The sequence below is a fragment of the Panthera uncia genome (genome assembly GCF_023721935.1).
Source record: "Panthera uncia isolate 11264 chromosome D3 unlocalized genomic scaffold, Puncia_PCG_1.0 HiC_scaffold_8, whole genome shotgun sequence".
NCBI classification, from domain to species: Eukaryota; Metazoa; Chordata; class Mammalia; order Carnivora; family Felidae; genus Panthera; species Panthera uncia.
In genome coordinates this window covers 26,279,316-26,301,674 of record NW_026057586.1, presented here as the reverse complement: position 1 = coordinate 26,301,674, position 22,359 = coordinate 26,279,316, and the positions used below count along the sequence as shown (strand labels likewise).

Genomic DNA, 22,359 nt, shown 5'->3' with positions numbered 1-22,359 from the left:
GTATACCAGAACAAAACAGAATTCTGACCTAAGCTTATCATAGAATGTTAAGAGTTGGAGTTCAGCTTTTCCCTGACAAAGCCAAAGAAAAACATCCCTGTTAGAAACATCATGTAGGCTTTTAATAAGAAACACCTCTAGTACCTCGACATAATGGGAGACTCTGGGAATAACAAATTGTTCAATGACACTCTGTCACTTGCACATACTGATTTTAGTTCTTATTTATTATATACAGTAAGTTGGCGAGTCTGCTTGCTTCTTAGCATGACAGCCCTTCAAACATGGGAAAAGGCCATTATCAACTCTTCATCTCCAAGCGACACATGCTCAATGAATTTAAAACTGTATTTCAAAGGATGTGGTTTTCTGTAGCAGATGGTGTCAGTGCCCCACTAGCACCTTGGGATTTTTCAGTGTTCTCTAGCCAACTTCCAATTGCATGTATCTGAATTTCGGTGCCTGAGAACTTCTCTGCTCTGGCCACACGTGTATCAGACCGCAAGTGCTAGGAAGCTAACCTCCCTGGAGCAGCCCTCAACCAATGACAGGGGGGTTGGCATTTAAATGTCCAGTTTCCTTTCCTTCTGGGTCAGATAATTCTGTACGTTCGTTACTATTTCCCAAGTTTCCCTGGCGGAAAAAGCTCTAATGACCCACCCAATATAGTAGATGGCTTAATAATGGTATTGGCCGCCTTCCCTCCCCTACCTCACTTCCCTACTTCCTCCTTCCTTACCAGTGTTTCCTCCATTTCCTGAATAAACTCCTTGCATTTGAATCCTTGTCTCAGGGTCTGAGACGTACACTAAGACATGCTGATATGTGATCATTCCTAAAACATGACACACGGAACACAATACAACAGTCTCAAATCTGATCTGCACAGACTCAGTGTCTTATTTTGACTTAGATACTACATTTTGGTCGATGCAGCCTAAAACTGCACTGGCACATTTCACAAGTTCACTCACGTTATCCATGAGGCAGAGGCAAGACTGACCCTTCTTCATTTTCCCCTCTGTTCTCTGTTGTTCTTCACATAAAGTTTCCCCTGCCTTCTATCTCTCCCTCAGATCAGGCATTCTGCAGGATTTTGCCAGGATCCCTTTTAATTTTGATCCCGTCATTTGTGGACTTCTAGGTATTTCTCAGTTTGTTTTGAATCAGATCATTCACTACTAGATTAGTTTAACCTTAGGGAATAATTCTTAATCCGGGTCACTGAATGGGAAGTAAGTAGGTTTAAGAAGGTTGTCACTATACGTATGTGGGCACAGAAATGCACCCGAGAACTTCTTTATCCCCCTATTTACTCACTTCAGTATCAATCCACTGAACTCAGGTATATTTCTCAATTAAGTATCAATTCTTTGCACATCTGTATTTCCTGTTCACGATAATTCCTGATTTTTTTTTTTTTTTTTAATGTTGGCAAACATGCTGGCATTTTAAGAAACTGAAAGGTAGTTTTAGAAATGTAACCATTAGCTCTACCTCCTCAGCTCCACCGTCAATAAGGATAAAAGGTTCCTGGTAACTGCCAATAGTTCACAGATAGGAGTATTTGACATTATTGTTAAAGGAAATGTTAAAGGAAACTACTTTATTACCCAAGGTAATCTATCGGACTTTACGCAAATAAAAACATACTGTGTGTTACTGCTTCTCATAATTACAGATTTTAAATTCTCTCTGAGTTAATGAACGGCAGAGTCCGCCATGCATGAAGGGCAGTACCTCTCTCCACCAATTAAAGCTGTGGTTAGCAGGAGACCTACAGACATATGTGGAATTCTCCCTGAGCTCTACAGTTCACATTGAATTCTGCTAAATTTCTGCTCCCATGTTCTGTAATATTCTAATCTTTTGAAGAAAAAAATGTGTGACCTAAAAGCCTGGTATCAGATAGTAACCATTTAAATTTAAATTTTAATATCAACTCAGGTCAATTTAAGTCCAAGGCAAAAAGGAACTCGGCATTCTTTAAAGGCATCATATGTCAAAAGGGAAATGATTAAAACAGGAGAAAAGTCACAAAATTAGTTATTCTACCAATAGAACTTGGACAAAATAATGACAAGTCTTCATTCTAGGATATAAACATATAACACACTATATATTTCTTACAAAAGCATTTGACCAGCCGACCTCAAGTCTCATGATCCCAAGAGGCACACACCTCCCAAAATTTGTTCAAGACACAGAATCAGGTCCAAATGAAATGAAATACATTCTGAAGAAGGGCCCAAACTACTGGACGAAACAGGAATACTATTACTACACTATATGAGTATTTTCATACGCAGGCATTCAGAGAGTGAGGAGTATGAGCGGCAGAAAGGCTAAGTATTTTACTTAAAATTCTAGCCTTAACTATGCTGAGGAAGTCTTTGCTTTCTCTGATGTGGAATTCAATCCACTGTTTAATTTGGTAATAACTTAATCTATCTTATCCCCTGCTGACACATTAGCCTTTGTAAAACACAATTACGTGACTGTTACTACTACCCTCGGAGAGGGGGCTAAAAGTCAAGGAGAGCTTTCGTCAGGTCCCCCGTCTCCGCCACTTACAGTGCATCCCTGGGCAAATCATCAAATCTTTTCTAAGCCTGTTTCCAAATAAGCATTCGTTTGAACCACTTTTTGCAACCTTATTAAAAAAAAAAAAAAAAAAAAAAAAAGGGAACAGAAACAGTTAATTCTTAGCCATGCTGAAATGAGTGAGATATTGCATTATTTAAAACAGAGGACAAGACCATGGGGAAGGGGAAAAATATTTATATAAATATAAATATAAATATAAATATAAATATAAATATAAATATATAGTTCCAAACAGGGAGGGAGCCAAACCATAAGAGACATTTAAATACAGAGAACAAACTGAGGATCAAGGGAGTGGCGGGGGTCAGGGAACGGGTGTGTGTGGAGATGGGCATCGAGGAGGGCATTTGTTGGGATGAGCACTGGGTGTTTTATAAAGTAAGTGATGAATCACGGGAATCTACTCCTGAAGCTAAGAGCACACCGTATACACTAGGTGTTAGCTAACCTGACAATAAATCATATAATAAATAAACAAATAAATAAAATTAAAAAACAAAAACAAAAACAAAAAACACAGCACAGTGCCTGGCCCCTAACAAGTACCCCCTTCTATTACTGAATAAAGTTCTACCTCTTAACCTTATATTCAACTGGTCAACTTGTCTGTCCAGCCGCCTTCTCCTTTACCTTCCATACGCCAGTTGACACGGAACTGGATTCTGTTGCCAGGATCACTGTGGCCCAACCCTTCAACCCCTAACTGAAATCCTACGCATCTTTCCGAATCCAGACCATGTGGCATCTCTATCAGAAGAAGCCTTCCCAGAGCCTCAGTGAAAGCGCCTCTCCTTCCATGTACTGACATAGCCTTCAAATATACCCCTTTTATGGTATTTAACACCCTGCATTACGTTACAGCGCATGTCTGCACAGGTTCTAATTCTGTCTTCTACACTGCCAGCATAGGAACTGGCAGTAGTTTTGAACGTAGAGACCTCCAACTCCCTTTTGTGATTTTGCATATGCTCTGCTGACTCCATAACCTTAAGGAAAATAGATCCGTGTGAACTCCAGAAGACACAAAGAATGGGGGAGAAAAGAATCAAACATTGTGGAAACTGAAGAACTGAATATGTATTTCATACCGGTATTCTGCTCCCCACCCTTTCACAAAACTCATTCTTATGGTGCACATTCTAGTTAGTTGATACACGGCTTCAAAACCCTGATTGACAGACTGAGCCAGAAGAGCAGCAAATTCCTGGTTGTTGAAGATCTTCAGATTACAGCCTACGATTGAAAAAAGTAAAAAAAAAAAAAAAAAATACTGTGTGAAAAGAATATCATGATCAAGAAAATAATTTTAAAGGGGCTACAGATCTTAAAATGCAAGGACGCCAATCATCTCCTGATTCCTAAAATTACTAGCAACTAGAGAAGCTCAGCGAGCTGACACAACAGGTCTGCTGACACAGACGCATCCATACCTGGTGGGATTTTACACACTGTTGCCGGGTGCCAGCCGTATCTCTGATTACAGTTGGGGCTCTGCACAAAGATTGCACTATCGCTTAGGCACTCTGCAAAAACTTCTCCACCTATGTAATATAAGCGTACTCCTCTTCCTAAAACAAAATACATATGGGATTAGTTTCATAACATCTCCTGTTTCAGTATGACTTTGGGAGAGTCTTCTTGGAGGAGGATTAAAATGATAGAAGGTATTTTGATAACCTTTTCCATAGCAATGCTTTTCTGAGGTCTAACATTGAAACATACCACTCTGTATTTTTCCAAGTATTTTTTAACAATGATTTTATTGATTTGAAAAAATACACGCTTGTCAAAAGTACGTAAACGATGTAAAAAAGTACATGTAAAGAATTCCATACAAATTATATATTATTTTAAAACACGTAAAATAAATGGAGTTAAGTCTAAAGGAATTAACTGGATAAATACGCCTTCGTCATAATAGACGGTATTTCCTTAAAGATGCCACTAAGGTTAAGAAAAAAGTGAATAAAATCATCAAGAAGTTAGTGTCATTTGCCATTTTTACAATTATATTAAGGTGACCACCAAATCCCTAGGTAGATAAGCAGAACTAGGGGAGAAAAAATTATGCTGGAAGATTTTAATATACTTTTTTCAGAATCGGACAAATACACACAAAATATCAGAGACAGAAGGATTTAAAAAACCAACTGTGAAAGGTAGAGATCTCAGACAGCACCTAAGATTCTCACTCCTGGTGTGCAGACATCTTTTCTATTATTCAGTCAAACACGAATCTAGGTGCTGCCGTTAAGGAATTTCTCGGATGTAATTAAGGTCTCAAATCTGCTGACCTCAAGAAAGGGAGGTCCTCTTTTGGCAGGCCTGACTTAATCAGGTGCCAGCCCTTAAAAAGGACGGGGCTGTCCCTGGTGAAAGTGATTCAAAGTGTGAGCGAGAGGGTTCAACACCAGAGATTCTCGGCTGCTGACCGTGAAGACAGAGGGCCCGCGAGGCAAGGAATGGAGGAGGGGACGCCCACTTGCTGAGAACAGCTTCTAGCTGTCAGTCTGCAGGAAATGAAGACCTCGCTGCTGTAACTTGAAGGAAGTGAACCCTGTGACAATCATGTGAGCTTGGAAGAGGCCCTCCAAGCTCCAGAGGAGGACACGACAAAGTCAATGCCATGATTTCCCCTCGTAAGATCCTGAGGAGACTCCTAACCCATGCCTGGACTCCTGACCTGCAGACACTGCGAGATCATAAATCCGTGTTGTTTCAGGCTGGCAAGCGTGTGGTAACATGTTACACAGCAAATGAAAACTAAGAAAACATTTAATACATAAACACAGAACCTGATGCCCTGCTCTTGTGACCACAGAATATTTGTAAAACAACAAGACGTACACTTGACCATCAGGAAAAGATTAAATCCAAAAAGCAGAGATTTTCCAAGCTATAGCCTCTCATCAAAACCACCCAATAAGTTAGAAATTGAAAGTAAAAAGATCCAATAATTGCGGCAACCTAAAATTATGTAGAGAAGGAAATACAGTAGAGGAAACCTGTTGAATTTTTATGCAGAACCCCAACTAAAACACAGGCAAAACCAGAATTATTTTAGTTAACGTAGGGTGGGTAGTCAGAAGCCTTCCTTACCCACAAGACACCTAAGATTACACAAAATTTATACATCAAGCAAGATTTGGGAAATTCCACACAAAGCAACATTAACAGACCTCTTTAAGTTACAGCACGTTTGCAGAATGATACTCGCTCTTTAGTGACCAGCATTATTTCTCACAAAAGGTCAGAGTTAATTCATTAGAAACTGAAGCAAACTATTGTTAAAAGAGGTTACTTTAAGGAAATGAGAACTATGTTCAGTTATATTAGTCAAACTTTTTCTACCTCATTGCCAAAAAAAATACTGGGGACTCAAAGAGTTGCTGTTTATGTGGATTGCATCTATGGAAACTTAGCACATTAGATATTAAAACTGAGATTCAGAAAAATTTATAATTCATTTAAAGTTCTAAATAATACATCTATTAAATACTAATATAAATAACATGTTTATGAAAAATAACTATTTCCTCTCCCCGCCACCCCCCCCCCCCAATTAGTGAGAACAGCAATGTTTTACATTTTTGCAAATCTCTCTAATGTCTGGCTTAAGAGAAGAAAGTTGGATTCTTATCAGATTCTACATGTAATCTCTTGCAAAATCACATGCCTTGTAGCTTCTGGAATATTTCACTGTACATTCATGAGTGAATGAGAGTGAAAAAAAGGCAAATAGCATCTTAGTACCATTATGAAAGAAGTTTTGACCTCACGAAGTTGCTGAAAGGGTGTCCGGGACTACCACATTTTGAGAGCCTCTGAACTATTTTTTGACCTATGTATTAAACAGTAGTTCTTATTTATAATATCCTGCTTCGGGGGCACCTGGGTGGCTCAGTCGGTTGAGTGTCCAACTTCAGCTCAGGTCATGATTTCAAGGTTCATGGGTTCGAGCCCCGCATCGGGCTCTGTGCTGACAGCTCAGAGCCTGGAACCTGCTTTGGTTTCTGTGTCTCCCTCTCTCTCTTCCCTCCCCCACCCCCACTCGCACTCTGTCTTTCAAAAATAAACACTAAAAAAATTTTTTAATAATAAAATAAAGTATCTTGTTTTAGATTAAGGGTGAGCAGATTTAATTATTTAGTATATTAATTCCCTGAAGGGGGAAACACTAGGGGACTGGAAAAAAGTCATGGTTTGTTAAAATTGTAATTCGAAAATCTGAACAGGACACCTTTATGGCTGGTGGAGGTGCAGCAAAGTAATTTTAACATGCATTTATTGAAGGACTTCCCGGAACCAAGGGTGCCAAATAAAGAGAAGCCGAAGGTCAGAGTCTGCGGATCTATTAAAGCAGCGAAGCTGTGCACTCACACTGACAAGAGACAAGGCAGGCGTTTCTGCACACAATCTTCTGCTGTGGCAAACTGCACGATGCTCACATTATGAGTATACGGCACTGGTTCTTGACAGAAGGTAAAAACACATACCTATATGTCTTCTTGTCATTTCTACGGTGGCATTTCGGTTGACGTTGGAGAGCAACCCTAGGCAGAACCTCTCTGAATTGGATGGATCTGTGAAACCGTCTACAGTGAGTGAGGGCTGTGATGCGTGGAAGGTCTCTCCAACCCTCTGGTTTAATTCATAATATGCTATTGAACACCAAAATGCAGGTTCTGAGTAAGTAACTGGCTGCAAATCTGGGGAAAAAAACCAAACCCATAAAAGCAAGAAATGTTGTGTGAACAGTTCAAGCCAAGAAAAGATTGAATATCATCAGATATCTGTATGTGCTCTATGCCAGCCTAAACTGGCTGCAGCTCAGGAAGCAGACTTAACATCTACACCACAGACTCCAGTCTCCATTAGATCATACCAGATTTTCAATGTTTCAAATTTCCCCCATCTCATTCGGTCATCTAATCTTCAAACATCTTTTTTAGACTTTCTGGGGGTCATGTTCTACTAGTAGTTTTATCCTAGTTCCTGTTCAAATATAAAACCATCGCGGGTAAAGTAAATCAACTTACATAATAAAACTAATTTTTCGTAGGATAAAGTGGAATAAAGCTGGAGCAAGGACTGAGTCAAACGCCACAAGAAGAAAAATTCTATCATAATCATGGAACACAAAATACGACGTATTTTTGACATTGTCTATTTTAACATGAGATTCTCGGTGAGTTACCCTAGTTACACAAATAGAAAACCCATGCATATACAAGAAACAGAAAGTAATAAAACACAAAAGGCATGTAAGTAGAAACAGAATATAGAATCAAAAGCATCTACATATTTCATGGACCACATGAATTTAACGTCTGTAATTTTGATTAAAAGACCCAAGGAGTATCATGAACATTTTGTAGAATAAACTCCTAATGTGTAGAAACTGCAGAGAAATTGGGAAATACTGAGGTAAAACGAAGGCCAAGGATAAACTACACAATGTACACACACACACAATCTTCCATACCCCATGCATATTTGTGACTGTGTGTCTGTGTATATATACAGACACACACCTTTTTATATTAGTAATTGCTATTACAAAATATCATAAAATAAACATACCCATATAAATCTAGTCATAATATATCATAAAACTTTCCATAAAGAATATGATTTCCATGGATAGAAAGATTTATTCGGTTTGATACTGTTTTAATAGTATTAAAAGTTTTAATAGTATTGAGGTTTTAATAGTACTGAGTTTTAATAGTATTAAGGCAAATTATCATTTTTAAAAAGCACTAATTTGAACAATCATTTGATTATCCATTGAGATCTGTTTCTCATGTATACGAAAAATAATTTTCAGAGAAGACATCTGATTAACGGATATATTATAAAAGGTGGGGGGGGGGGAGGGTGGGGGGGAGAGGAAGTATTTGCCACTTACCCAAACTATGATTAACAGGGGAAAGAGTAGTAGGAGACAGTTCTGCTGGAGATCCTGAAACAAAAGGAGTCAATTTTGTAACAGATCTGCAAGTACTTCCAGAACTTCTGACCAAATAATTGTTAAAACTGGTTGCATCTGGTTGTAACTATCACAAATAATACAGATAGTTTACATCCTAACAATTCAAAATAGGCAACTGCAATATGTGAATTTAATTTTGGAGGCTTCAATATATAAAAGGTACAAGCGTATGAACAGCCCTAGCTTCTAGCCACCCAGTTCTCCTTCCCAAAGACATCCAGTGTTGCCAGTTCCTTGTGTACCTTTCCAGAAACAGTCTATGAGCCACACAAGCAAATATATACTGTTTTGTGCCCTTCCACCCTGATTTTTATTCACAAATGGTAACCATTCTGAACTTTGCTTTCTCACTACCAAACTTTATCAAGGATGTTGATGTTTCCTTATTTATTGCTCTCCCTTCCTCCTTCTCTCTCTCTCTCAACATAAGCTGCATAATCTTACATTATTGGTGTATTATGATCCCATATTGACGGATACTCAGACTATTTTCGATCTTCTGATTTATGAGCCAAGATTGCAATGACTAATCTTGTACATCTTGCATACTTCCAATCATATCATTCTCTTAAGAGAAACTGCCAGGTCAAAGGGTTATACATCCATAATTTTGATAGATTTTGCCAAAACTGTCATCTATAGAGGTGGTACCAGTTTACATTCCGGTGGCAACATAAATGGTGAAGAGGACGCTGATGTGTTATCACCGACAGGTGAAAACATGGTTTTAACAAGTAGAGTTCTAATTTGTATTTCTCTCATAAGTGACATGGAACAGCTTTATTAAACTTTTTTATATTGCATTTCCTTTCTGTGAACAGTCTCTTCTTTTGCTCATGTTTCTACAGTGGTGTTGATCACCCTCACTGATTTATAAAAGGGTCTTTATGTACTAGGGATATCAGTCCTTTTATGATATGGCTTGTAAATATTTGGTCATCTGTCTTAAGACTGACTCTTCCTAATTTTGATTAAGCAGAATTTTTAAAAACGATCATGTGTTTTAATTCGTGAATCATTTTGGGATATGTCACACTTCGATAAAACAGTTGTGACAGTTGGATATTCCTGACTTACTCTTAACCTTCAGGGGATACTTCTAATATTTTCCCATTAAGTAGGACGCTGATTTGGGGATGAGAGATAAAATTCCTTATTTAGCATTTTTGCATCAATAATCTCAAACAATACTGGTCTGCGGATTTACATTCTAACTGCAATGTTATACTGCCTCATGGAGACAATCTAGAAGCTTTATGTCTTTTTTAAGCTCTGTAACAGTTTACATAGCATTGTAATAAAGCATTTTTAATAGTTTGAAAGAATGCCTGTGTAAAATTGTCTGTAGCTAACAATTTTCTAGGGTTTACCCTAAGACATTTCTCTTTTCCTTCCATGAAAGTTCAGTTAAGATAGCTCTATTTTCTTGAGTCAGTTTTGGTAAATTACATTTTCTTAGAAAATTATCCATTTCTTCCTGTTTTAGGCAAACAGGTTAAACCTAATCAAGGCAATAAGGAGAGGGGGCACAGATACATAAAATACACAAACACAGAAGAAAAAAACCAGAATCTTTCAGAGACTACTTGACCCAATTCCATGCAATTACATTTTAAAGCGCATTTGTCGTAAACGCTGTTAAGCAATCTTACAATTACAGAATATGTTGTGTTTTCTGGTCATCTTCTCTTCACGTTTGGGGAAAGTTATGCTAAAAAGCACGACCCACAGCCCCCACACTTCAAGCAACACAGCAACAGTGCAGATGCAGAATAAGACAGGGAAGACCCCAGCCTCGCGCAGGTCTCCCCTCCCCCACGCCATTATAACCAGGACAAAATACCAGGCAGCAACAGGTGAGATGGCAACCCCCAAAGAAACCGATGAACCAAAAATAGAGAACAGGTGACAATTATTTTTCTGAAGACAGAACCATCTTCCCAAACAAAAAATTAAGTTCCTGAGTTCTTTTTTTGTTCTTCAGTTTGAAAAATCTGCTGGCAAGTCACAACAGGTCCAACTAAGAAAGGTCAAAATATATTTAGAACAATGAACTAAAACTCACCGTTTCCTGAAGCTGGTATAAAATAAACAAAGCTACCATGAGAAATGGAAGAAACTGCCCAAGTATTCTTATCTTTCAGCTATTGATTCCTCTATTAACTACTTGTCACTTATCAAAAGCGACCAGATCTAGAAAGAATGGCTCACTGTAAACACTCGTAAAATGTGTAAATGTTAACATAAGCTAACGATTTATTAGAAACTTTTTTTAAAGATGCAGATTAACGGATAATTAGCCGATTAGCTACTCATATATTCACACTGCTACTGAAGTCTGCGACTTCCAGTAACGAGAGTAAGAATCTTCAGTATTCAGGCAGTGGTTCCTAGTAGTACTGGAAGCCGAAGCATCTAGAGGAATACTTGTGTATCTCTGCATACAAGTTTGCCTGTAGTTGTAGGATACATTTTTCAATGAGGAAATTTTAGATCAAAAAGAACGCGGATTACATTTTTACAAGTGCCAAAGTACCTCCCCAAACGACTGGCCCCACAAATTACGAGCCAGAGTATCTTCATTCTGTGCCTCTACCTTCTGACACCTGCCTACTTGATAGGGTTAAAGAGGCTACTCTATTTTCTTGTTTCATTTTTGTTACAAATAGCACGTTCGTGTACTTTTGTCCATTTTCCTATTACCTACCATCTGTTTCTTCTTGATTTGTAAGTGGTTTTAAATTTCAAAATCAGGGGCACCCAGGTGGCTCAGTCGGCTTAAGCATCCGACTCTTGATTTGGGTTCAGATCATAATTTCCCAATCTGTGCGATCAAGCCCTGCGTCGGGCTCTGCACAGAGAGGAGCCTGCTTGGGATTCTCTCTCTCCCTCTCTCTCTGTACTCCCCCAGCCCCCATGTGCATGCGCTCTAAGTAAATAAACTTTAGAAAAAATAAGTGAACTTTGAAATCAGTTATTAAGACTGGCCATTCATTTGCAACTATTTCCCCACATTTCTGGTTTCTTTTGACATAGCTTGCAAGGTAACATTAATTTTTTAAATCAGACATTACTTTTTTAGAGCAGTAGGCTCACAGCAAAAGTGAGTACAATGAAAGTACAAAGAACTCCCATATACCCAGGTACACACACACGGACAAACTCCTCTGCAACGAGTACCTCGCACAATGGCTCACTTGTTGCCATCCAGGAAATGACACCGACACACCGTTATCACCCAAAGCCCACAGTTTACACTAGGGCTTCATTGTTGGAGTTGTACATTCTATGGGTTTTAACAAGAATATAACATATAGTCACCATGTAATATCCTAAAAAATAAAAATCCCCTGGGCTCTGTCTATTCATCTCTTCTTCCCCACGAGCCCCTTAGATATCACCTATCTTTTTCTTGTCTCTACAGTTCTCCCTTTTCCAGAACGTCATGGAGTTGCAATCATAAAGTATGTAGCCTTTACACTTTGGGTTCTTTCACTTGCATTGCGAATTTAAGGTTCCTCTACGTCTTTTCATGACTTGGTAGCCCATTACTTTTTAGCGCTGTGTAATACTCCTTTCTCTGGACGTACCAGTCCGTTTATCCATTCGCCTACTGAAGAACCTCGTAGTTGTTTCCAAGTTCCGGCAATTGTGAATAAAGCTGCTATACACATCCATATGCATGTTTCTGTGTGTCCATACATTTTGAACTCTTTTGGGAAACACCATGGAGCGGGACTGCTGGATCATAAGGTAAGAGTATGTTTAGCTTTGTAAGAGGCTGCCACAATGTGTCTTCCAAAGGGGCTGTCCCATTTTGCATTCCCACCAGCCGTGAATGAGAGTCCCTGGTGCTCCACACTGTCACCAGCGTTTGGCGTCACCAGTGTCTGGATTCTGGCCATTCTCATAGGTGTGTGGTAGTAACATTTTAAATTTTATTTATTTATTTATTTATTTAAACTTGTCGACATTGTCTCTGATGGTTTTAAACCTTGTGTATTTCTCGTTCAGATTATTTAGGAAATTCCTCAGTGTCACGTACTAAAACTTAGAGGGTTTCATCTTTAACATTTAAGTGTTTGCTCCAAATGGAATTCATTTGGTATGAGATGAATTACATGTTCAGGGTTATCTTGCAATTTCTTTGGAGGAGTATTAGTTTGGATTTCTTGAGCAAAATTAACGGCTGAAGATACATTAGTAAGTTCAAGTGTATTAGTCAACCATAAATGAACAGATCTCAAATGAAACAACAAAAATAGAATTATTCTTTCAAACGGCATATACAAAAGGACAGTTAAAGGTCTTAAGGCCATTTCACTTGAATGTCTTTGCTTTTATATTACAGTGAAAACCCTGAAGAACTAAAATTATCTACTTTTTTGTTTTTATACCACACCTGCTGAAAAGCAAGCTGTAAAAGGACCTAATTTACTGAATACAGACCAATCACTTTCACAAACCTTTCAGGAAACTGGGAATCATGTTGGGGTAACTCCTTCAACCTTAGCTCTACACCTCATTACCAAGCAAGTCGTAGCTCAGCCATTAATCTCATTTCTCCCTATGTCATGAAACCAGCCCAGAGAAGTCTAGTGCAGCAGTCAAGAATGAGGTGTCTAGAATCTGACATCCTAGGTGCATATTTCTCTCACTTTTTAGCTCTTTTTCTATGACGTTCACTGCAATGTTGTTTTATTTTTATTCTCTGTAAACACTGAACCTTTTAAAATTAAGAGAATAATTATTGCTGGATGATGTAAATTACATGGAATGTCTGTATTTTCTTTTTTTAACCTATCTTTAATTTTTTATAATGAACACCCACTTGCAGAATTCCAAATGTTGCAGCATAAGTTCATCTGTAAAATATTCTCCTGTATTTGACACGAAATGGTAGAGACATTAGATAAGGCAAAAAAAGAAAAAAAGACACTTGTAATATGTCAATTCCAGCTCAAAAATGTGCTTCTTTATTATGTTATATGCATTTTCAAATTTTCAATGAGAATGAATTCTGTTTATGATGAGAATAAAGGTGCTTTTCTTTTGTTTTATTAATAACTTCTACAGGGTTTCCCTTATAATTAGAATGTAGAAGATGGAGAAAAACCCTGGATCCTAAATTAACCAGAAGAAAATACTGAAAACACACAAAAAATTATATTTTTCTTTAGAGCTACCAAAAAGCTGGAGATCTATTTATGAAGCCTAAGTGAACTAGTTTACAGAGGCAGATGAAGTCTTCCTATGTAAGCAGAGAGTAGGAACCATTTTCATCACTGAGAGCACCCGCCAAGTCGGGACACAGACACACACAGGACTGGGCTTGCCAAAGGAAAAACCAAGTAACATTTTAATGGCCACGCACAGGCAAATGGAATCTGAAAGCCCAAGCACGGACGTAGTCCTCTTCGCCAGTCAGTGTTAACCCACAGGTCTTTGGCTGAGGACAGGGTAGCAGGGGGAGTTGTGGGCGGGGCTGGAAAGTAGCGAGAGGTCCTGCAGTCTTGCCACACTCCTAACTGAAAACCTGCCGAGGGAGGAGGCTGCCCCTACTTTCAAGCCTGTGGTGATCTGATTTGATTAAAACATTAAATCATCATGCATCCAACTCAACTCCTAATCGTGTGGAAGAGATCAGCTCCTCAACTTAGCAACCAGAGAGAGAAAAGGGGAATGCTTTCCAAGGGAGAATGTGATCTACGGGACTCTCTCATATTATTTCAGCATCCAATTAAAAGAACACATGAGACATACAAGGTAGCAGGAAAGACTGACCCTTAATGAAAAGATAAAAGACAACAGAAGCAGACCTACATGTGAAGCAGATACTGGAATTACCAGATGAAGACTTTCAACTGGAAACTGTAAAACTGAAAAATAGATGACCTGAAATGAATTCACTGAATTGGCTTAACGGCAGACCAAAAGTTAGACCCTCTTATACACCACTTGACTCCCAACAAAGGTGCCAAGGTGAATCAACAGGAGAAAGAAATGTCTCTTCAACAAATGGCACCAAAACGACTGGACAAGTGTCCGGGGAAATGGAAGGGCGGGCAGAGATGGCAAATATGTAGGTAAACACAAAAAGTTACTTTTTAACCCTTTAAAGTTACTTTTTAACCCTTTAAAGAAACCACCACCTCAAAGTCTAAAGCAAAAATAACACCCTTCGGGGATTATACACACGTGTAAGTAAAATAAAGGACGACAGAAGCACAAATAACAGAGGTAGGTGAATGGAATTAGTGTTGTAAAATGCTTACACTGCACAGGAAGCTGTAAAGTATTACAACTTAACAATCTAAGGAGAAGGTGACCCAACTGGCACTGTAATCGCTAGAACACTGAGAGAATACTACTAAGTGCTACTGTTAACAAGTCAAGAGAGTGAATAGAATGGATTCAAACATAAATATGTTTGATGAATTTGAAAGAAGGCAGGCAAATTATAAACAGAGGAACAAAAAACAGATGGAACAAATAGAAAAGAAACAGCAAACTGGTAACCCAAACCCAATGACAGCAATAATTACATGAAATAAAAAGAGACTAAATATTCCAAGTAAAAGACGAAGACTGACAGAGTAGGGCATACAATGCTGTCCACAAGGGACACATTTTAAACACAACGATACAAACAAACTCAAAGGATGAAAAATCTACCATACAACCAATGAAATAAATAAGAAATGGTGATGTTAACAGGAGACACGTTTTATAATGAGGGCCAAATTCATCAGAATTACATAATAATTTTAAATGTGCACCTGTCAATGACTGAGATTCAAAATACATGAAGCAAAAACTGACAGGCCTACAGGCAGAGAAGGGCAAATCCAATATCTGAGTTGGAGACATTAATGCTCCTCTCCATTACTGACAGTACAAGTAGAGAAAAATGAGAGGGGATTAGGAAGATCTAAACACCACCACCGAGCATGCCCTAAATGACGTAGAGAACATCACATGTGCAGAACAGACCTTCTTTTCAATTATACATGAAACTCTTATCTCTACAAATAAGCCACGCTGTGGCATAAAACAATTTTAGTAAATTTCCAAAGACTGAAATCGTGCATGTTCTTTTGGGCCGTAACAGAATTAAGTTAGAAATCTAGGAAGTATCTAGAAAACTCCCACAATTCTAAAAAACCAGAGTTTAAAGAGAGTTCAATTTTGCTCTAAATTGGGGTCCTGCGTCAGTCAGAACTCACTACAGTGCTGAGAGAGGAGTAGATAGTGGGTAGAAGCCTGGTGGCTGAACCAACTTTTAACACCTCATGAATCAAGTATGTACACCGTCATTACGAGAAATAACTTACACGTATCATTTGGAAAAAGTACCATCTCCCCACTGTAACGGAATTAGAAATATTAGCCTCGGTTCAAAGCAAGACCCCGAAACACTGAATCCGTTGTAGTTGATTTCACTTCTTCTCTCCTTCTCAAACTGGACCTTTATCATTACCAATGATTATCTGCACCTCATGGCTCCTCCCCTGTGTCAGCCCTATGATCAAATAGGGATTCATGCACTCACTGGAATCCTTGTGACCTTCTGTGTCTGGCTTCTTTCACTTAATGTAACGCTTCCAAGGTTCATCTTCGTTGTACCATGGATCAGTACATCATTCTTTTATACGGTTGAATAATATTTCACCATACAGACACACCTCATTTAATTTATCCATTCATCATTTGATGGACAATTGGGTGGCCTCCACTTTTGCACTACTATGGGTAATACCTAAGTGAACATTTGTGCACAAGTTTAGTGTGGACGTGTTTTCAATTTTCTTGGGTATATACCTAGGAGTGAAATTGCTGGGTCATATTGTTATTCTATATTTAACTTTTTAAAGAACAACAAACTTTTCCCAAGCAACCAAACCACTTTACATTCTCACCAGCAACAAATGAAGACTCCCGACTTGTCCGAATCCCCACCAACACTTGTTATCGTCTCTTTCTGATTTAGCCAATGTAATGGTGTGAAGTGGTATGGCACCGTGCTGTTGATTTGCATGTCCCTGATGACTAATGATGTTGAGCACCTTTTCCTGGCATTCACTTTTAAATGTCACAGTGGCAGTTGTCCATCATGGGGCAAAAAGGAACACGACCGGTTTAAGAATACAGATCTTTGGCATACAGGCGTGACAGGAAGATGTATTTGGAAAGCCAAATAACGTGTGCAGTAAGACAGTGTGCATTAAGATGCACTGTTCTTTCCAGTGGTCATTAGATTATCTACATTTCTTGGTTATCTACTACTCTGAACAGTTACAAGTATGATCTGCTACAGGAGAAGCTTCTTCATCTGGGAGTCTAAATAATGGAAAGATGTGAACAACAGAATCATTGTGAAAGCCAGTCCCCAGCCCCCCACTCCCGTCAATGCTAATTCATGTAAAAATAACTTAGATTATCATAACTACAGAATGCTTTAGTATAAACTGTGTAGAAAAACTGATGGTGTAATTTGACAGGCTGTGATACTAAAGTATCCAATCCTTAAGACTGCAGACAGGGAGAAACAGAGGAAATCAGACAATTCCCATGTCACCACAACTACCTCACCGGCAACCTAATTAGTTCTGATGGATTATACATTTTATTGCAGAAGAACTGTTTTAAGGCTTTGACATGTAATATTTATTACATGCTGAAACTTTTTCTCCACTGCATCTGGAGCGGAGAGCTAAAAATTAAGAATTAACTGAATCTGGTCAGGTACAAGGTGTTTTGTGTAAACAACCTACTATCATTCAGAACTCACTATTAAGTTAAAGGAGCACAATGGGGCACCTGGGTGGCTCAGTCGGGTAAGTGTCCAACTTCGGCTCAGGTCACAGTCTCACAGTTCATGAGTTTGTGCCCCACTTCGGGCTCTGTGCTGACAGCTCAGACCTTGGAGCCTGCTTCGGATTCTGTCTCCCTCGCTCTGCCCCTCCCCCACTCATGCTCGCTCACTCTCAAAAATAAACATTTTAAAAACTTTAGAAAAAAAAATGGAGTACTGAAAAGCTGATCCTCATCCCCCATCTGCAAATTCCTCAGAAAATCTGTTACTGGGTTCATTATGGTTTTTCATCACAAACACGTTTTTTCATCGGGTAACTAAAACTTTAAACAGAAGTACAGAATACTTAAAAAGAAAAGTATTTGAGGGTTTCTAAATTTTCATTTAATCTAAGGAGAGAAACCGGTAACAATTATTCTGCACAGCAGCATGTGTTAATTTTTCATTGACAAGAGGGCCCTCCCTTCAATGGTTCAAATATGATTATATCAATATAGAAGGTTCTTTTTTTGATGCATAGCCCAACTTCTCTAAAGTTAAGAGTTATAAATAAGGGGCACCTGGGTGGCTCAGTTGGTTAAGCATCCAACTTCGGCTCAGGTTGGGATCTCACTATTCATGAGTTCAAGCCCCTCATCGGGCTCTGTCCTGATGGCTCAGAGCCTGAAGCCTGCTTCAAATTCTGTGTCTCCCTTTTTCTCTGCCCCTCCCCCACCTGTGCTGTTTCTCTCTCAAAAGTAAACATTAAAAAAAAAAAAAAAAAAGAGCTGTAAATATTTCTTGTGGATTCCAAACAGGACAAAAACATATTATCTCATTGTTGAGGAATTTGGAAAGGTGAGTTTTACCTGTATCCATACTTTGGTTCAACTGTTGATCACTCGTTTCTCCATCCTCACTGATATATCCAGGAGGTGGCGTTTCTACAAAAGTTCAGAACAAATCAAGCACAGTTGCAATTTCATCTCACCACCTTTGTCCTACTACCAAAGATAACTAAAGAATCACTCTGAATATTATATAACATTATTATAAAAAGCAGTATTTGGTACCAAGGGCTTAAAATTCAGGTTTTGATCCAAATCTTATAGGTGAATCCTTAAAGCCTACTTGTAATATGATCAAGCTCTCTAGGCATATTTTCTTAGCTATTATTTACATATCTGGCTCATTCCCATATGTATATTTTCTGGGGCAAGAGCCAAAAATAGAACTTCAAAGATGCCTCAGTACTGAATCAGTATGCTTCAAAGACATTAGTACCTAAAATTTTTTTTTTTTTTAAACTAATGGCCATCATCGATGGGTGACACCTAAGAGGTGATTAAAGGACACACCACACGTATGAAATTTCAGATTACAAAGTACTACGGGCTCACATTAGGTTCTATGGGTAAAATAGGGTAATATGGTTCAGGCCTGGTCTCGCTTGAGTTTCACCTACAAAGTATACTTCTCCAGGGATTTCTAACCAGTAAATCCTGAGTGTTTGAAGCAGAAATTTAAATCCAAACAGACTACTGCACAAACCTGAGGTAAAATACTTGCTGAAGGTAAGAAAAGTAAGCTTCTAATGTGCCATTTCCAAGATGCTTTATGAACAAGATGTTTACATTCAGGAGGCATCTGAAGAGCTGAATAGGCTTCGTGTAAGATAAATACATTTCTATAATTTTACCAATTATAATTTCAAGGAGGAAAACTAAGTTTAAGGGATTATCAACAGTTTAACATTTAGATGCCTGGATAGTTTTAAGCAATTCAAGATAATGTAATTATCAAAAGGGAGAGGGAGAAAATGGGGGTTAAAGGGCTTCTTTGTTTAACCCTTTACGCTCTCCCTTCAACACGCTAACTGCAAATCTGAAGTTTCAAACTCTTCATTAAGTGTCAATACCCTAAAAGTGTTACTGATGAAATTCTCAGAATAAAATAAAATACCTTCAAATGCTCAAGCAATAAAGAACACAAAAGACTAATGCACATCAATATGCACTACCTTCAAGGTTAAAGCTGATAAAATTACACAGAGCTACGCTTTGCCAGTTTACCCATCCATGTCTCAAAGGTCTAAACAGGAAGAAATACAGAACTTTTAAATACTTTATCCTGTTTTGCTTTTCTCCATTATTATGTATAAAATAATAAATAATACAGCTATTATCATTTTGGAGAAAATACTAAAATTTCCTTTGAAGTGGAACAAAAAGTGAACCCTTAACTTTCACTGCCAGCTGGAGCTGGGTAAAGCCCCATTGTGCAGAGAGGCAAATAGGTGTGATCCACTTTTGATTTGCTACTTTGTAAAATAAACCAAATCTAAACAAAGAAAGAAAGGAAAATAAACCCAAGCATCTCCACAAGGAAAAACCACTAACCGTTTTGATTAACAGCCTTCCAAATAATTACCGGGTAGGTGTCTTACAAGACTGTATGCTTACGTCTCGGTTTCCTAGTATTGTTGAATAATACAAATTCCCACATCAAAGACTTAAAATGTGCCCCCCACACCACACACAACCATGTCCGGCCAAGTCTTCCCCGGCGAGTGACCTGTTTCAGTCCTGCCCTCCCCTGCTGGTCCTCGCATTCCACCCGGCTCTAGGCCCTGCCCTCCTAACTTCTCAAAAAGCGTGTCTCCTAGCAACCTAAAAAGCAGTCTTAAGCCCTCTTCTGGAACAAAATAATTGTAAAAAAAAAAAATTATGCACATTAAAACAATCGGGAAACACTTTCTACCTTAAATTTAGCTATTTTTAAAAATCCTTTTTATGTCTTTAAATTGTCAACGAACAAGCATTTCTTCCATGAGACATATTAAAGAGATCTTTTTTTAAATGTACTGGAAACTAACTTCCTTATGTATTTTCTGTTGTATACTGAAAATAAGAGTGGAATGGAGACGCTGTTACAAAAGGAGAAAAAAAATGAGACATTAAAATATCCAATGGATAGCTTCATACCCATTTGAATATGGTACCTTTAATTTCTGCTGGGGGGGGGGGAACCCCAAAAAACAAAAAAGGGAAACACAAAGTAAGAAAGTAAGAAAATATTAGTTGTTCTCCTAAAAGAACAGTGAAAACTAAAAGTGCGTTGTGGCGTATTATTAGATCACGTACTACAATAATCTGAGCGGGATTTGAGAACCATGTAGTTAAATTCATTCACTTCCCGCAGAGGTGACTGGGGCCCAGATGAAAAAGAACCGAATTAGAGGATTTATGATTTTCAGTACAGCAGTGTTGCTACATCTGTAGGAACTCAAATATTTTATCTTCTATAGGCATAGTACATTTCTCTTTAACATTATCAAGCTATCTATGAAAATGCTTATTTGGGTGGTTTTTAGTTACACTTGCTTCAGGAATACCTTTTTCCTGAACAAGTTATTTTGCTTACATTCTGCATCTCTCTTAGCTTCAACAACTAAGACAAACTTACTAAGATCTTTTCTTTTCTGCTTCTCACAGTACTTTGATTAAAGCCACTGCAAAAGAAAATGAAATATAAAGTAAAACTTTTCTCCAGACAAAAGTGTTTAAAGTACGAGGCTTATACATTTCACAAAATAATCAACCAACAAAGCAGATTTTTCTATTCAAAATCCAGAAGCATTTTTTTTTTTAAGTCAAATCACAATTTACTAGTATGTGAATGTTTATGAACAAAATCCGTTTATCTATCGCAATTTTCAGGAGATTCAGAAGGTGAAAATACCTGGGATGTAATTACTCTGTGGCTCAATTCCCGCTGGGAAATTAGTGTTTTCTGGAATGGAGTGGGTATAATCATCCAGGGGAGGCAGTTCGGTCAGGATCTCGGTGTGCCGTGGCACCAATACCGGAGGCAAAACTGAACGAGTAAAAGGAACCCAGGTTAATGGCAAAGAGCACAGGATGGGCACCAGGGAAGGGGGACAGACCAGACCTTTATTAAAAAAATTCACACACACACAAAAGGAAGTAGCCTGCTTAGTTTTTAAAAATTTAGGGTCCATCAATTTAGCCTTATGTTAGTTCCTAAGAAATTGACAAATCTGACTGGTTTTAATTTGCCATGGAGTCCAGAATCTAAATTTCCAAGTTTCAATTTATCCTGTACTTTGAGGAACAAGGACATTCTGATAATGCTATAACATTACCGTAAGAGTTCATATATCCCCACTGGAAAAGTTGCAGGAAGATCTGTGAAGTCAGATTTAGGCCATTTCTAGAAACATAGCTGTACTGAAATTGAAAATTTTAAAATTTTCAAGTATGCAGCTAACTAAGTAAACTAAAAGTCTTGCTGTGGATTTCACAATCTGCTTAGATACAGATGATACCATTAAAGTACTTCAAAGAAAATACTAAAGAATACAATGACTGAAAACAGCTCAGGCAGCAGACAGGTAGAGAGGTGTATCAGTTTAGTTCCAACCGGACTGTGAATCCGGAGATTAGAACTTCCTGAATAGGGGCTCCTGGGTGGCTCAGTCAGTTAAGCATCAGACTTCAGCTCAGGTCATGATCTCACAGTTCGTGGGTTCGAGCCCTGCGTCAGGCTCTGAGCTGTCAGCACAGACAGCTCAGACAGCTCAGAGCCTGGAGCCTGCTTCAGATTCTGTGTCTCCCTCTCTCTCTCTGCCCCTCCCTCCCTCATAAGCCCATGCACGCGCACTCTCTCTCTCTCTCAAAAAAAATAAACATTACAAAAAAAAAAAGAATTTTCTGGATATGTAATTTTGAGGTCAAAGAGTATGCTATCCCAAGAAACTGACATCTCTTATCCTCTCAAGTTTATTTTCCCACATTTAAAACGTTTTAAAAGTAGTTTTAATTATTACCAAATAATACACTAAATTTCAGGTGATTTATTGCAATTTTACACCAAAATTTCCCAGGGGCAATTACATAGCAGTGCCTCATTTACTTAAGTTCAAGCATTTAATTTAAAACAA

General features: G+C 38.3%; 1 protein-coding gene across 8 annotated transcripts in view; it reads right to left on the bottom strand.

Annotated features, from left to right (window-relative positions):
• SMAD2 (SMAD family member 2) overlaps window positions 1–22,359 on the bottom strand; it is an 86,558-nt gene that overhangs the window by 11,813 nt on the left and 52,386 nt on the right. For 6 of the 8 annotated variants that reach the window (XM_049620119.1, XM_049620111.1, XM_049620115.1 and 3 more), the window contains 6 exons: window positions 21,138–21,272; window positions 18,266–18,340; window positions 8,519–8,572; window positions 7,104–7,316; window positions 4,038–4,175; window positions 3,696–3,840 (listed from right to left, as the gene is read on the bottom strand). In XM_049620119.1, coding sequence (XP_049476076.1) covers window positions 3,696–3,840; window positions 4,038–4,175; window positions 7,104–7,316; window positions 8,519–8,572; window positions 18,266–18,340; window positions 21,138–21,272 — 760 coding nt within the window. Of the gene's footprint in view, window positions 1–655; window positions 2,654–3,695; window positions 3,841–4,037; window positions 4,176–7,103; window positions 7,317–8,518; window positions 8,573–18,265; window positions 18,341–21,137; window positions 21,273–22,359 lie in introns of those variants that run through there. The other 2 variants (XM_049620118.1, XM_049620117.1) reach the window with 2 other exon arrangements.